The 17,577-nt window shown below is 42.0% G+C and overlaps 1 protein-coding gene across 1 annotated transcript in view; it reads right to left on the bottom strand.

The window, feature by feature from the left end:
* Positions 1-17,577, bottom strand: part of PDGFRB (platelet derived growth factor receptor beta) — a 132,046-nt gene that overhangs the window by 35,236 nt on the left and 79,233 nt on the right. Inside the window, exons 3-6 of the mRNA XM_083352291.1 lie at positions 14,917-15,192; positions 13,838-14,104; positions 12,441-12,583; positions 9,265-9,433 (exon numbers count right to left, since the gene is read on the bottom strand). Of these exons, the coding sequence (XP_083208417.1) occupies positions 9,265-9,433; positions 12,441-12,583; positions 13,838-14,104; positions 14,917-15,192 (855 nt within the window). The remainder of the gene's footprint in view (positions 1-9,264; positions 9,434-12,440; positions 12,584-13,837; positions 14,105-14,916; positions 15,193-17,577) is intronic.

Here is a 17,577-nt window from a genome sequence, read left to right as displayed (position 1 = left end):
TTGACGTGATGTCCCGGTGCCTGGAGGCAGTGCGGGTCTGGATGGGAAGGAACAGGCTCAGGCTTAACCCCTCCAAGACCGTGGCTGTGAATTATAACAGTTCCAAACCAAGCTGTATTTATAATCCAGGGGAGTTGGATGGCTCCAATATATGGTTGTATCTATAATTATAGTCTACCTTGTAAAACCAGGCAAACCAAAGGAGATCTTTCTTTCTCAGGCAAAGTTTTCAAGGACCTTCAGATAAGCAATGTCTGGGCATACAGCCAAATTTTAATCTGAGTTAACTCCAATCAGGGGAAGCTGGATATAATTCTCAATTTCACCACTAGATGGCATTAGATGATCATTCCCACCATATTTGAAGAAAAAAGTAAAAAAGATTTAAAAAGTAAACGTGATGGTTTTCAGATAAAAAGTAGACACAAAGGATTCTATAGAACTAGAAGCTTCTAAGTTGTCCCTTTGTACCTTAGACAGCTTTATGATATGTGTTCTGGCTCCAGAACTAAAATGCTTTGTAGTTCTAGATTCCAGACTGCGGTTTTTTCCATCTCAGCTAAGCATTGCTAAGCATTGTTATGGATGCTATTTGGAGTGTGCACAAAGGTGATTAAAACAAAGGCTTTTACAACCTGGCACATAGCCAGGATGTCCTGCAATAAACTTTGAAGCTCTTCCCACTGACTAGATAAGCTATAGGACTAACTAACAACTAGACTACATTTCCCAGAAGCCATCTCTTAAGGAAACAGCATTAACTCTAAATGCTAAATACACTAACACAGTTCTTAATTCCTAAACTAGCTATAATAATGGACCAGCTCAATATATACTGGTCCAGCACAAGTCCCCACTTGGAAATATACAATTTCTGCTATTAACTAACCATTAACTACTGTAGAATAAGCAAAACATAGCATCAAAACATCCAATTATTTTTTTTTTATTGAAAAGTTTTAACATACAATTTTTCTTTAAAAAACCCCCTCCCCCTCCCTTCACCCTCCCCCCCTACCTCTCCCCCCTCCCCCCTCCCCCCCCCGACTTCACAGAGCTAAATACAAGGTATATATAAAAAGAACCAATCATAAACAATCATATACTAACAACCATAAACTCTAAAATCTATCACTCTCTAGCTTATATAGGATAAACAAACCTTAGTAATATTAAATATATATATAAAAAACTAATATAGAAAAAAAAGAAGAAAAAAGAAAGAAGACTTATTCAAATGCTACATAAAACTTCTTAACCCTATACTTATTCTGGATAAACTCAATCCATTTTCTCCATTCCATAATGTAGCGTTCTTGCGAGTGATCTTTCAAAAAACATCCAATTATGATCCAACTACAAAGCATGCATAACTATAACTGAGATAAACAGAGACATAACATCAAACAATGCAATCATGAGGTAGACACAATATGCATAGTTCAAAGTTCAATCTTCAAGTTCGGTCTTGTTCAGCAACAGGATCAGGTTGGTGATTGGTCTGGTGTAAAGCCATTTAACAAGAGTCTGTGAGTTGCGACCTGACTCTTGTGGCTTCACAATCTGGACTTCGACTTGATGAACTAGTCCATCAGAGCTGTGTAGGACCTGGTGCACAAGTCCCATGGGCCAAGAGTTCTGATGGGCATCCTTGTCTCTCAGCAAGACAAGTTCTCCTACTTCTAGGTTGGGCTCTTTGTCTTCCGCTTGCGGCGATCTTGAAAGGTAGACAAGTATTCTTGCTTCCAGTGCTTCCAGAAGGTGTTGGCCAGCAGTTGAACTTGTCTCCATTGCTGTTTGTACATGTCTTTGGGAACGAAGTTTCCCAATGGGGATGGCCAGTCACCTGTCTTCTGGGTTAGCAAGGTGGCTGGGGTAAGAATGGTTGGATTTTCAGGATCCGAAGAAACTGGAACCAAAGCTCGAGTGTTGATGATAGCTGCTACTTCTGCCATGAAGGTAGTGAGGACCTCATGCATCAGCTTGGGTATCTTTGTCAACATAGTGTCCAGGATTTTGCAGGCTATGCCAATTATGCACTCCCACACTCATCCCATATGAGATGCATGGGGAAGATTGAATGTCCAAACACAATTTTGGGCTTTTAAGTACTTGTCAATTTCTGAATTGGGACAAATGCCTTCATCAATATGCAGTTCCTTGCAGGACCCTACAAAGTTAGTTCCACGGTGAGATCTAAAAACTTTAACTCGGCTTCTGTAACCTTGGAACCTTCTTAAAGCGTTGATGAAACAAGAAGTGTTCATAGATTAAATTACTTCAATGTGGACAGCTCGAATGCTGAGACACATGAAAAGTAGGGCCCAACGTTTGCTGTTGGCTTGACCACCTCTGGTCCGACGGGCAGAAATGGACCAAGGCCCAAATACATCTAGGCCTACGTTGGTAAATGGTGGTCCTGGAATGAGGCGTTCGGGTGGCAGTTCAACCATCAACTGGTGTTGTTTTGCACCTTGTTTACAGAAATGCAGATATCTGTACAAAACGGTGGTGGTGCATCTTTTGGCTCCCATGATCCAGAGGCCAGCTGCTCTGATGGCACCCTCTGTGAAGTGTCTGCCTTGATGGCGGACGGTTTTGTGGTAGTATTGGACCAACAGGTGTGTGACATGTTGACAGGCAGGAAGGATGATAGGGTGCTTGATATCTGAAGCTATTTCAGCCTTAACTAGATGCCCTCCTACTCGGAGTAAATTATGACTATCCAAAAACGGGTTCAAAACTAGACTTTGGGACAGTCTTTTTAAGCTTCCAGACATTCAAATTCCATTAGGTATGTATCCTGCTGCACACTTCAAAAAATCCCTCTCTAGGCTTGGAGACAGCTGTCTGGGAAACCCATCTCCCAATGCAGGAAATGAACAATCACTGCTATGCCCACTACAAGAAGTTTCCATCTGGAAAAGCGTTCCAAGCGAGCCAATCCTTGTTGATAAGCAAACGTTCGTTTTCTCATTCTGTTTGAGTGACCTGCTGGGTACCTGAGGTTGAACGTCATTATCTTGATCTGGCTGTCTGGATGAGCCAAGAATTCAGGACCCTTTAGCCAGATTGAGTCTGGCAACTGTGGTGCTGGAATAGACCATGTAGCTTGGTCCACTGGATTCTCATCTGTTGGCACATATCGCCACTGTTCAGGATTTGAAGATCTTATGATTCTTTCTACTCTATTACTTACGTAGATGTAGAAGCGTCTGCTTCAGTTGTGGATGTAGCCTAATACCACCTTGCTGTCTATGTAGAAGGTGGTGGATTGTAACTCAAGGTCCATCGCTTTTGTTATCAGATCTGCTATTTCTACAGCTAAAACGGCACCGCAGAGTTCTAACCTGGGTACGGTGTGACTTTGTAGTGGTGTTAGTTTTGCCTTTCCCATGATGAAACCGACGTAGCTCTCCCCGATGTAGACTTTGATGTATCCTACAGCTGCTATTGCCTTTGTTGAAGCATCTGAGAACACGTGCAGCTTTTTCTTCATTGCAGTGGCAAGTGAAATGGGAACATACTGTATACGGACACTTTGGAGACAACTTACGGATCTGTGTCATGTTTCCCACTCTTGCTTGTGCTCTGGCGGAAGCGGCTTGTCCCAGTCCGTGATGTGTTGGGAGAGTGAGTGCAGATGAAGCTTCCCTTGGACTGTTATGGGTGCAGCAAAACATAGAGGGTCGAACAAGCTGTTTGCTGTTGACAAGACTCCGCTTCTTGTGAAAGTGTTGTCTCTTGCCGGGGTTCTAAAATTGAAGACGTCCTTCAAGTCCCAACACAAACCGAGACTATGATGGATGTGAGGATCGTCTGTGCCAAAGTTGAGGTTCTGTAGACCTTTAGCATGGTCTTCAGGATTGAAGGCTGCCAACACTTCTTCACTGTTGGATGCAATTTTGTGCAGCCTAAGGTTAGCTGCCACTAACATCTGGCGTGTCCTTTTTAGTAGGTCTATAGCTTCTGCTGGAGTGGGTACAGATTTTAGGCTGTCATCAACATAGAAATCCCATTCTATGAAGTATCTGGCATCTGCACCATGTTCAGCTTCACCCATACAGGCGGTGTGTTGCAGGCCGTAGTTAACAATTGTGGGGGAAGAGCCGTCTCCAAAAATGTGCACTCGCATTCTGTATTCTGTTATCTGCTGGCTGTGTTGGTCACCGCTGAACCACAAGAAGCGCATGTAATTTCGATGATCTTCCCTGATGTAGAACAAATAAAACATTTGCTGGATGTCAGCCATGACTGCCACAGCTTCCTTTCTGAAGCGAATGAGCACTCCAAGCAGACTGTTGATGAGGTCAGGCCTTGTGAGAAGGACTTTGTTCAAAGAGATGCCTTGGTACTGTGCAATGGCATTGAAGACTACTCTTACCTGGCCTGGCTTTTGTGGGTGGTACACTCCAAAGAATGGTAGATACCAGCATTCTTCATCTTTATTCAGTGGTAGGGCAGGCTCTGTGTGTCTGCTCTGGAACATCTTTTCCATGAACTCTACTAGATAAGCTTTCATTTCGGGCTTTTTGTTCATGATTCTCTTCAGACTGTTGAGGCAAGAGAGCGCTTGCTCATGATTGTTAGGCAGGCACAGTCTGGGTATATGGAAAGGTAGTGGGGCTACCCAACTCCCTGTAGTATCCTGCAGGAATTCCTTATCCTTAAGCTCTAGAAATTCTTTGTTCTCTATCGACATGGCCATGTCATTGTCATTTTTGCTGGTTTGGAACACTATCTCTCCTAAAATGGGTTTGGTTGTCGAAAGCGTGAAGTGTTCTTGGCATGGTTTCATGTGGGATGCTCTCCCATTACTGAGAACGAAAGTCGCTGCGATGTATGCTTGGGTTGGGGCTTGCAGCCAATCGACACAGACCCTTCCTGTGATGATCCATCCAAGGTTCATCTTAAGGGCAATTGGGCTGCCTGATGGGCTTCTGACTATATTCTGATAGGCATAGGAGTCGGGGGCATCTTGTCCCAACATAAGTAGAATTTCGGCCTCGGTATCTAGGGGAGGGATGTGATCCGCGATGTGCAATGGTGAGGTATAAGTCTTGCCACCTCTGGTGTTGGAATTTGACTGCAGTTGTTTGGTAAGGAGTCCCATTTTGTCACTGGTGGCAGTCGGAACCATGAGCTTCCATCTAACGACTCTATGCACAGTCCATAGGCTTTCCTCCCTGCTGTGTTCTGGGGCACAGTGCACGTCAATACTTTGTAAAATGTTTCCTCAGTTGGAACATTAAAGAGGTTGAAGAATTCTGACTTAGCTATTGTGTTAGTGCTTTGTATATCTATTACATCTTTACGGCTTCTTCCAGGCATCTGTTGGGGTAGATTTTAGCCAAACAGATGTGAGCGCATGAACGAGGGCATGGTGAGTCACCACATATTGCCGTACAGTGGACCTTGACTGTTTCTGGGTGGTCTTTGGAGCCACCTTGAAACTCCTTTGTCATAGGAGGAGTAGAGGTTGCTTTTTATGGCTGTTTAGAGTTTGGATGCAAGGCCCCCAGGTGCTTGCCACTCTTGCATAAGTAGCACTCCACCTTCACTGCGCAATTTTTGGCCATGTGTTCTGTAGACTCACAGCACTTGAGGCATAATTTGTACTCTTTGACCAGGAACTTTCATTCATCCATGGACTTCTTTCCAAATTCTCTACACTTATTCAGAGAGTGTGAAGATTTATGAATTGGACAAGTCAGGCCTTTATCTGATTGCAGAGGTTCAGCTTGAGTTTTCCTCGGCAGTTGCTTGTCTAAAGTCTTCTTTGGGCAGGTTGTGATCTCTGTCTTGTGTACGGAAATACGACTTTTTGGCCTTTGTGGTTTGGGACAGACCCTTGGTTGCGCCAGAATTCTGACTGGTCCTTTTGGCCGATGGAAAACATTTTTCATTGTTGCTGATGTGGTAAGGGTACCGGTCTGATTGGCAGGAAACACACTCTGCAAAAACAGAAAAGGGGGGAGGTTTGCTAGAGTCTTGTTTCTTGTAAGACTTGGATTCATTGAACCATTTGTCCTTCAACTGCCTTGGTAGTTTTTGGATGATAGTCTTTTGCATCTTGAACTGGTCAAGACAGACAAGTCCCAGCATGGTGGGATTTTGTTGTGCTGCCCGGAGCTGTTTTAAGTAAATTGGAGAATTCCCAAATCTGGCTAGGATCATTGATGTTGATGTCAGAGAATTCGTAGAGACAATTTAAGAATGAGGACTGTGTCAATGCGGGTGCCCCATAGTGCTTATTGAGCATTTCCCAGGCTTGCTGAAGTGCAATGTGTGGGTCACCTAATTGGGATACGTAGATGTTCTCCACTAACTTTGCAGATTTTGGTCCCAGCCATGGCATCATAAGCTCGATCTCTTTGGTTGGGTCCAACCTGTTGTTGTGGAGGGTGTGCTTGAAAATTTGCTTCCAAAATAAGTACACCTTCCCCAATTTGTCAGAGAATTGTTGCACACCTCTGGATGCCATATCCTGCCTTCTTCCACCGGATGTTGAAGGGTACATTGGTGCTGCGTAGGGGGTGTAGTTAGGTGGAAGTGGTGCATTGCTCCCAAGAGCAGGGGCATGTGCCAGGGCTGGCTGGTGATTTTCTTCAGCATGCTGCCTGCTGAGGGTAACTTGCCATGGTGCATACGAGGGGCCTTGAGGGTTTGGCCAGAATTCCTGTGCCGTTGCATTGAGCTCAGGAATTACGGTGCCTTGTCTGCTCTCCTGCTGCGGAGTCGATGTTGTTGCAAATGGACCCATCCGATTACCATTTGTGGTTTGGTTTGGTGGGGTCAATTGCACAGCTCTGGAGGGAAGGTTTCGTGATCCAGATGGTGCGATGTTGGCTCTCTGACTGATTTGGACATCTGATGGTTGAGATTCTCCCTCCTGTCTACTTGGTCTTAGTAGATTTGTGGTTGACCATGGCACTCCTGTCTACTCATGTCGTATCATGCGCTGGTCAATGTAGACCTGCACATGGTCATGCAGGTTTTAAACTTCTAGTCCTTCCCAATTGTGTGCGAAGGCAGTGCCCTCCGCCTCCGCCTGTAGGGCTGCAACTCTTGTCGCTTTTCCTGCCGCCTCCTGTTCTCATTGCAGAAACTCAAGCCTGGCCTGAGCTTTGGCCCTTTCTGCCTTTCGTTTAGCCATTTCTTCCTTTATCAGTTGCTCTTCCCTTGCAATGCATAGAATGTGGTTGTCTCTGCGGCATCGATTTGTGCTTGCCCAAATTGAGCAGCCAGACTCTCTGCTCTGGAGACTCGGGAAGCATGGCTATGATGAGAAGATGCTTTGGATTGATGGGAGGCGCCTGAGACGGAAGGTTGTTGTGATATGCTGGAATGCGCCTGAGATTGTGGCGAGTTATAACAAAGGGGTGAAGCTTTTTTAGAGGTGTGAGGGGGAACCGCGTGTGATTGCTGGGATGATACATGTGAACAATGCGACACTTTGGACTCAGCCATCTCCTTCAGTGGGTTCTCCATACAGTTTTGAACTAGTTTCTCACGATCCTGGTTTATCAGCTTGAGACTTCCGTGAAGTTCACTCTTTGACCACCAGAGACGATTTCTGCGTGGGTAGAGACTTGCGTGAAGTTCCCTTTTAATGCCCTGTAAATCCTTTGATATCTTAAACGTATGCTTTCCGAGAGTTGGGTGCTAAATTAGGTATCTTTCCTTCCATCAGTAGTGAAGCAACATCTTGGAGTGTTTTTTATTTTCTTCCCAGAGAAAGGCTGGCTTTATGTTTTTAAACATAAGTTTGAATCATATGCTTAGTATATCCTTAGTAAAGAAGCTTGACTGTTGTTTGTAGTAACACATTACTTTCATTCCAAAGGGAGGGGTATACTTGCTCTGACAGCTGGCCCCGCCCCCCAGCAATGGCTTCTTGAGAAGAGGGCAGACCACAGCCTCCTTAAAGTGCTGGGGCAGTACCAGCTCCTGTAAGGACGCATGAATCACTGCCAGAGTCCATCCACCTGTTGCCTCCCAGGAAACTTTCACAAACCAGGAGAGACATGGGTCTAAAACTCATGTTATAGACCACACATACATGCATACTCCCTAAGATCATGTCCACTTCCTCAGGAGCAACAGGATCAAACCATTCCCAGAATGATAGCTTCTTTTCAAAGTCTTATTCTAACTGGTCACAGAACAAAAATAACTTTGTAGTGTACTGCCAGACTACCTTCTTTTTCAATGAGATATAAAGCACAGCAAGTTTGAGGATCCTTTTTGTCACCTCCTCCCTACAGTGTTGGATTAATCCAGGGTTAGATGTATTAGACAACCTGGAACATCTGTTTTCTTTCTTGGAGTCTAGAAAAAAAAATTCCCCTGCTCTTTAGCAGGGGGGAAACTGATCTGCAAAATTGCTATTTTTGATGGCTTGCTTGTTTCAGAGAGAGCAACTGCTTTGAAACAGAAGTTCCTCATTATGGAAATAGCTAAAATGCATCAAGATTTTAGGCAACTGCAGTGATGACATCGGCTAATCACCAAGTTAATCCTCTCATGTCAAAACCAGGCTTTTGTCTAGGACAGGGGTAGGCAACCTCAGCTCTTTTATGACTCATGGACTTCAACTCCCAGAATTCCTGAGCCAGCCAAGCTGGCTCAGGAATTTTGGGAGTTGAAGTCCATGAGTCATAAAAGAGCCAAGGTTGCCTACCCCTGGTCTAGGAATTCATTGATTTATTTTAGTTCCCTTCAACATAAAGAAGAGTCATTTTGAGAAACTTTGCAAGAAAATATTTTTCAGTGTTTCTGAAAGAACAAAAGTATCAGGCAACTAATAAGGAAAATATTGTTTTGCTCTTTTTCTGAGCAATTTGGGTTGAAGCTTGGCATATCTATTGCATAAAGTTTTGTGAAAGAAAACCAGTGTCTGGAACACAATCCAAGTTTAGAATTTTTTTTAAAAAAGCCACCTGTGCCATGCAATCTATGCTTTTTCCAGAAAAAAAGCTGACATCTTGAGCAAAATATAACACTTCAACAGGGGTGCCTTGTAATTTTGTTTATAGTCTTATAACAAATGCGCATTTCTTAAACAAAACAAAATGATACTGGTAAACTGATTTACACATTATTATTATTTTTCAATGGAATGAACTGAAAAGAGATTCCCCCCCCCCAATGTTGCCTATGAAAATCAGCACTATGTACTACTGAAATGCCTAAAGCATAAAAGTTATTTCAGGAAGATATGGTATCAGCTTGGTGACAAGAAAAATATTTCATCCAACATACCGATCACTCTGATAAAGATACTTTGTTCTTCTTTCTGTCCATGATACGTGTCCATGGCCTCACATGCATATAGACCCTGATCATTCAAGTCTGCATTATGAATGGTTAGGATAGAACTAGTATAATGTCCTGGAACAATAATTGTCGCAGGCTTTACCTCTTTGCCTACCTGTGAAAGACAGTAAACATAATGCAGTGGAAGTAATACTCAATACTAATCCATTCAGAGTTTCCGAAGCTCAAAAAACAAGGAACATAAACACATATATTCTCAAATAATTAAATGGGTTTATTTTTCATTTAGGGAAATATATTTTCTTTATTGTGTCTATGGCAATTATTCCTCTGTTGTTAGTATAATGTCTGATGGTTACATGGCAAACCAGCACGTATGACACGTAAGACTTCAAGAGAAAACATACCAATATCAAACCTGAAATATATATAATAAAGTCGCAGTATAGCTTTTCCCTCCTCAAGAAGCAGGATGCTAATTCTCTTTTGTTAGAACACTTCTTTGATGAGGATATTTGATAATAATAAAAAAATATAAATCTGCTACTCTGGATGATAAAATGCACATCTTTCTCAGCTTCCATGTTATATTTTTAAAAACAAACATAAGTTGCAGCAGAATATCTGTGTCGATATTGCAAGGCAGTATTCCAATCTCAAATACACAGAGGAGAAATGAAGAAAAAATGTCTCTAAATTGCAAATAATTTGCAAAGAGGCAGAGCTGAGAAGATGCTACTAATTTCTGGAACTGAGCTTTAGGATTTGGGAGATCTGCCTTAAAGCAGGGCTTTTCAACCTTTTCACAGATTGTACCACTTTTAGGACATGACAATATTTGAGTACCACCAGTGCTTAGCAAGGTGTCAAAAACCTGATGACTAAAAAAGGGGGGAGGGGATTTTGGGTTTTACTGATTAGATTCATTTGTTGTTATAGAAATGGGTAGTTTATAATATTATGGAAAAGTAAAATGTTGAGGTTTAATGTTAATGCTTCCTTCTACTGCAACAGAGGAAGTCTGTTCGTTTTCCCTTCTCCCCCTCACTTTCTCCCCCTTTTTCCTCCCCACTGTGTCCTACTATTTGCTTTTGTATTTTTGTATTTTATTCTATAATCTAATAAACTATTACAAACTGTAGAAAAAAAAGAACCAGTTTTAATTTCTTCAGTGGCTGTTCCTTTGCTGAATCACTTTCCCTTTGCACTGACAAATGTATGATGAATTTATCCATGTTTATTAATATGCACCACTACCAGCTAGTTCAGGGGTCTTCAAACTTGGCACTTTTAAGACTTGTGGATTCAACTCCCAGAATTCCTCAGCCCTCATGGCTGGTTGAGGAATTCTGGGAGTTGAAGTCCACAGGTCTTAAAGTTTCTAAGTTTGTAGACTCCTGAGCTAGCTGGTTGGCCCTTCTGAGTTCTTCCACAGTGTAGTAAGAATGCACCCCCCCAATCCCTTCCCTGTACCCTTAAAGACACAGTAATGAAGTGCAAAGCAGGAAAATAAACACAAACTCTTTTTTTTCTCTTTAAGCTGCCTCAGGCATGTCACGTGTCACAATGTTGCAATACAAGACAGAAAGGCTCCAGCAATTGCGAAAAGCTTTAGCTTTAAATTAAGCCACTTTATCTTTAAAGAAAACGTTCTAAAAGCCACAGACTGACTCAGTTAAAGGGGGTAAAACTAATTACATTTGTTTAAATGGATTAAACCATTCTTGTTGTCTTTTTTCCCTTTCCCCCACCAAAACCATGTTCTTTTATAGCCACTCCTCTCTTCCCCCTCCCCTTTTTCTTCAGTTCACCTCCAGCTCCAAGCTGCTTCTGGAAGCTCCAATCAGCTGGAGCCCTGCCGGCTCCTGGGGCTTCTGCTGAGCCCAGACAGTCCTGCAGCTACAGCTGCCTCTCCCTCTCCCTCAGGCTTGGCTCGCTTAGGCTCATTCTCCTCCCTTGCTACACTTGGCTAGCAGTGTGTACTACCTGCCATGTAGCAAAGTACCACAAGTGGTAAATGTACCACAAGTGGCACACCTACCACTGGTTGAAAAGCCCTGCCTTAAAGCATTGTGCTTTAAGGATCTGGGGGCTCTCTTAGATCTTGCACTCATGCTGGACAGTCACATAACTTCAATGACAAGGAGGGCCTTTTATCAGCAATTGCTCATAATCCAGGTGCATTCCTACCGAAAGGAGAAAGACTTGGTTTGGGTGAGTCATGTGATAATCTCAAGGTTGGAGAATTGTAAAGTTGTTGTTTAGCCAGTGCCTGAAAGTGGGTCCAGAAATAGCTGTTGGTCAGAATGCAGAAGCATTCTGATTATCCACAATAACCCACTTGTTGAAATCACTTCTTGCTGGCTGTCTTCTGAAGCCAATTCAAAATGTTCACAATATAAATGCTTACATTGATGAGACCAATATACTTATTGGGCTATTTCCATATAATTGACCATTATTCTAGGGGCATAAATATAACTAACACCAACAGATGATTAGGCTTTTCCTGTGGTGGGGCCAACATGAATGGATTTGCTGGAGTTATGATGCACATTTTGTCACTATTGTGATTAGAAAAGAATGTTTGCAGTTATTTCTGTAATAATTAAGAAAGGAAATATCTTTGTTTTGCTTTTATGGTCAAATGTTTAATTGCCATTTTGCAATAATGTCTAAGCGTACTTCTGTAGAGAAAACATCTTGGAGTCTATTTTATTTCCTATGACTGAATTCTTTATTGGCCAAGTATGATTGAACACACAAGGTATTTGTCTCTGGTGCATACGCTCTCAGTGTAGATACAAGCAACAGGTGATAAATCATAATCATCATAATACAATCATCATGAATCACAACACTCAGTGATTGTTATTAGCAACTGAAAATGAAATGAAGATGGCTGTGGCCAGAATCATTATAAGATACTAAATAAAACAATCAGCATAAATCATAACAACAAAGTGGTAGTCATAAGATGCTAAAGGAATAGGTAATAGGAAAGAAAAAGATAATAATAATACAGCCTTACTACACGGTTTGATATCCTAGGGCTTAAGATAGTGTTGTGGGATTTAGAAAACACAGGCACAAATGCAAACACTCATATGAATGTGTGTGCGTGTACATACATGTACAAAGATCCATGTCTACATGCTTACCATCTTTCCAGGATAACTCCAGGTATAATGAATCAACTCAATATCTCCTACTGTACATGTCACAATGATATTTTCGCCTTGTTTCAAAATAGTTTTCACTGCACTGATAGAAACGTTGATTAAGGATGTAGGAGAAGAAGAAACTGTGGAAGAACAAAACAGTGAATAGGGAAGAAAGTTAGCTCACAGCAACTTATATAGAAAAACAGTTGCAACAAGCTCAATCAACAGGCGGCTATCTCAGTGTGAGAAAATTGTTTTCTGTTGGACAATTTGAAAACTTCAATATTAATAAAGCATAAGACATTAACACTGAATAATAACTAGCCCAGTGCAGGACTACAAGAAGAAACCCTAAAGTGGAGTGCTTGATGCTCTCTGGGTTTGGTTGTTTGCTTGAAGATGTTTCATTATCCAACTAGGTAACACAATCCGGCTGATTATGTTACCTAGTTGGGTAATAAAATGTCTGCAAGCAAGCAACGAAGCTCAGAGAGCACCAAGGACTCCATAGTTCAACCCTGAGGTAGATACATTCTCTTCTATTAGAGCCTAAAGTCTTAAAATCTTGTGGAGAACAGGGCAAAGGCCTTGGCCTGGCACTGAACTTAACCACAATGGAGATATGAGTATGTTTCTGCTCTGGCAAATCAACAAGGTGACCTGATGTGACCATTCCCTCAACTTCAGGTTGAGAGACAATCAGAAAAATAAATTCACATTATAATAATCAGAGAAATGCCCTATATGCAAAGCAGCTTAAATATTACAGCTCAGATCAAACCGATCAGCCTCCTATAACAGACATATCAGCTCTGCTCAAGTGCCAAAGAGTAGTCCATCACTTTGGCAAGTAATGATATAGCTTCCACTGCAATCTCTCAGTTGTTTAATAAATGTGCTCTCCTTGAAAACAGAAGTATTTTTTCCAAAAAAAGGTAAAGATGGATCTCTTTGCAAAGCTTGCCCAAGATTTTTATTGAAGCAGATACACAAGATCTGTCATTTCCACCCACCAGAATGATGTCAGAGTCTGCTTTTTCAAATGAGCACAAGCATTTTTAAAAAACAAATAGGGCTTCTCTTCTGTATGGCATTCCCATTGTTGGGTGGCACAGAGGCTAGAATGCCATATTGCTGGCTAATTCTGCCAACTGCCAGCAGTTTGATTCTGACCGGCTCAAGATTGACTCAGCCTTCCATCCTTCTGAGGGCAGTAAAATGAGGAGTCAGATTGTTGGGGGCGATGTGCTGACTCGGTAAACCACTTAGCACTATGAAGCGATATATAGGTCTAAGTGCTATTGTTATTGCACCCCTACCTAGGGTAATGTTTTTATTCAGAAAACCCTTTCTGCTCCACACACTGGCAAATGCTATGTGTAATAGTGATTCACCTTGGAGGTTGTAGACATAGAATGTTTCAGATTCAAACTCCTCATCTTCTATTGTTGCCTTGCAGATGTAGGTCTTGTCTTCGAACTGGCCTTTAAAGCCTTGCTGTGGAAAATACATTCCAGGGACTGGATCATTAACCCTCTTTTCATAAAGAGTTACTGTAGCATTGGGATTTGTCACACGGCAAGGAATAATGACTTCATCGTAGCCTGTGCTGAACACAAATGTGTCTTCTTGGGTGCTTGGTAGGAAAGGCATGGAGAGATCTAGGAAGAAGAATGGAGAGAAGCTGATTTGGTCATCGACTAGATTGATTACCTCAAACAGCCTCCTAGATGCAATACAGTAATAAGGGATACACTTGTGATCAGAGCAGCTCAATAAGCAGTGTGGAGGAGGAATCCAACAGAGATATTTTTTCTCGGCAGAGAGACAGGGCTTGGTTCCTCTCTATTACACTGTTGCACAATATAATAGATGTGTGTGCATTTTGGGGTTTAGCATGTGTATAAGTATATGAGTGTGTGCATATACATGTACAGTTGGTATGGTAGGTATTGGTTTTAAACAGGCTTGTAAAGTTGTAACTTTTATATATGGAGACAGAGGAATTTGTCTCAAAGAAAAAACCCTGTGTATTAATCGTGTTTTGATACCATAGATCAGTTTAAAGGAGGAACAGGATTTTTGCCTCCATCTCAAAGCCTTTATTCTCATAGCTGAAATTTGTTAGGAATGCATTACAATGGTGTAGAGCTTAAGATACACAGTACAGTATATTAAGAAAAAAAAAGATATTACATCTGGGCATTCCACTTCAACTTTTGAAGGTCCTCCCTGAAAGGTTGATGATAGTAGGAAAAAGTAAATATCGTATTATTAATATTCTATGAAATGTAGTGTGGGCTGGAAAATGTGTAAATCTGACTGAGTTATCTGGAAAGCCATGTTTGCATCCATAACGGAGTCTTTGCTTTTCTTCTGAACTTTCTATTAATTCCACAGAACCAAATGCATGCATACACCTGAAGCATAAGTTACACGATTAGAAGTATCAAAGTTGTGCAATCACCAGTACCTGGTACAAAAATGTAGATGGCCTTTTCATCCAGGACTTGATTGTCGGCACAGGAATATTCACCTGTGTTTAAACCAGTCAAGTTCCTTAATGTGAGGGTGTTGGTAAAAATGGTGCCCCTTTTCTCCAGGAAAGTGTCTAGTTTGGAATGCTTATTGTCTGTTTTCCATAAAACCTCGTTGTGGCCTGAACATTTCAGGATAAAATCAGTGTGGAGATTGAGGACAACTTCGTGGGCACTGGGACTGATTTCCAGAGAGCTGATTTCTTTCACACCTTTAAGAGATAATTTGGAAATCAAATTAGCAAGAGACAGAACATAGGGGATAGCAGAATAGTGTGTGCAGAGATGAATGTAAAGACAGGGATAAAAACAAAGCAACATGTTTCTGTGTAAAACATTTGAACTGCTTGAAAAGCAAAGTGATTTTTCATTTGGAGGTAGGGGCTAGAAGCCAGCCAGTCAAGATATTTGATTAAAAATGAATTCATAGCCATGAATGAAAAGGTCTTGTTTTCCATCTAATGCCTTTTCTATCTAGGAAGAGCCTGAGATTGGTCTCCAGCAGAACAATAAATTATGAGTAATTGCATGATGGGAGTATAATTCAGGCATTGTGTACAGAACTGGAAAACTCCAGTATAATAAGGATATTTTTTCTTCCTAGAACATGACATATGTTGACCCGTTAATTTTGACCCTTGTTACTGAAGTGTCTGCTGTGATTTGTGTTGAAGAAATTTAAACAAGCTAAGGATGTGAAATGAAAATAAAAATTGCCAGGAAACCCATGGGAAATGATACAGTAGACAGCATTTTCCTGAATTGCTTCCTACAAATCTTAACAATGTGCCTCTCTTCTCTGCTGGCAGTAGCACCAGGCAAATACCTCACCTCTTTCAAAACCTCCACATCCTTTCCTAAATAGACACGTCTTACAGTTGAGTCGCAAACCAGAAGATAGCTTCTCTTTTTAGATAACCTACTCACTACATGTTGCTGATTTGCAACACCTGATGCAGACCTTCCTTATCCAAGACCTCTTTTTCCTTGCAGATTACATCCCCTGCCCAGTTCAGTCATCATTATCAGAAACAGCTGAATTTGCCACCTTAGTATCCATATGAAGTTCAGTAGGGATACTAACTATTATGCAGAGGCACACCAAAAGCATCATGTTTATGGTCACACTCTTACTCTGCCAGATCCAACAGTTGTCCATACTGTCCTTTTCCTGCAGGGTCTTTGTTGAAGAGGGGGCTGATATGTTCAATAGAACATATCAGTTGAGTTGGCCACTGAATTTCAACCTGAAGAGCACAAACTAAAGACTCTAGATAAGAAATCTGTCCAAGTAAACTAGCAAATTGCATACAAATAGGACAGTACCAAAACTTTTAAAAAGTCCCACAAAACGTTCCAGCTGCAAAACAAATGTTGCAGTGAACTAAACCAGACATTGCAATCACATAAGCACTTACCTAGGATGAATTACTGCTATATTCAAACTACTGCTGTTTTTAAGACTACACTTGCTCAGATGCATACTTCTGGTCAGATGTCCTCACAATGAATGAGTAACTTCATAGAATTGTAAGTTTACAGAGTAACTTTAAAGAGTTGTAGTTATAAGATTCATGTGCAGTGAAGAATTTATCACTGCATGAACCCAACTGGCTGTCACCATCCTGAAAACTTTCACCAACCAGGAGAGACAAGATCTAATTGATAGTGGTTGCACTGATGGCATCGAGGACCCTGTCCACTTCATCAAGTCCAACAGGATTTGCACTATTCTCAGATAGGTGTATGAGATCTTTCCCCAGGTATCTCACATGGATCTGCACCACACATGGGTTCCAACTGGGAATGAACTTTGTTTGTCAGGTGTTGAACAAGTTCTTCTTTACATTCCTAAAGATGATTCAGCGCCTCACCGAATAGCTGTCCACCGCAGTACGGAGCAGCCGCTAAATGCCACTTGGACTGGGTATCAGCCCACCAATGTTTAAGCCACAAGAGTCTGCGAGTGGTGACATTGGATGCCATGGTTTGAGAAGAAAAACTGGCAGCATGTAGTGACGCGTCCACCGTGTATTCTGAGGCAGCCACTAACTTGCTCAAGTCATGGTGTATTCATACCTCCTACAGTGGGATTCTGGCCTGCAGCTGACAGAGCCAGAGAATGGTGAAAAAGGAGGCAGAAGTAGCTGCTCTTATGGCCCATGCTGCGGCCTGGTGAGTTCTGCAGAAGGTAAGCTCCGATTTCTTGTCTTCCGCCTTCAGAGCCTCTGCCATATCTCTTGATATCGTGGAGGAAGAGAACAATGGCGTTAAGGGTTCATCCACCACAGGAACATCTAACACCGCTGAAAGCGTGGGATCCACATTAAACAGCATCTTATCTGTTCCTCCCAGTGGGGGGAAGGTGCCTGGTGTCCCCCATTGAGCCTGTATTGTGTCCAGGAATAAAGGGGGGGGAGAGGGAATGTGTTGTTGGGTAAAGGTGGATTGTGAGAACACCGTACTGGTGTCCTGGCTAGTGGAGGGCCTTTCTTGGGGAACTCGACTAGAGCCGTTTTTTGCGATAATACTGGCCTTGTGGAGCATTGATTTAAAGAGAGATGGATTAAAGAGTCCTATGATGGGAGGAGGATCAG

Source organism: Vipera ursinii (genome assembly GCF_947247035.1).
Source record: "Vipera ursinii genome assembly, chromosome: 2".
Lineage (NCBI taxonomy): Eukaryota > Metazoa > Chordata > Lepidosauria > Squamata > Viperidae > Vipera > Vipera ursinii.
Note: the sequence above shows the minus strand (reverse complement) of the source record. Positions and strands in the feature narration are given on the sequence as shown.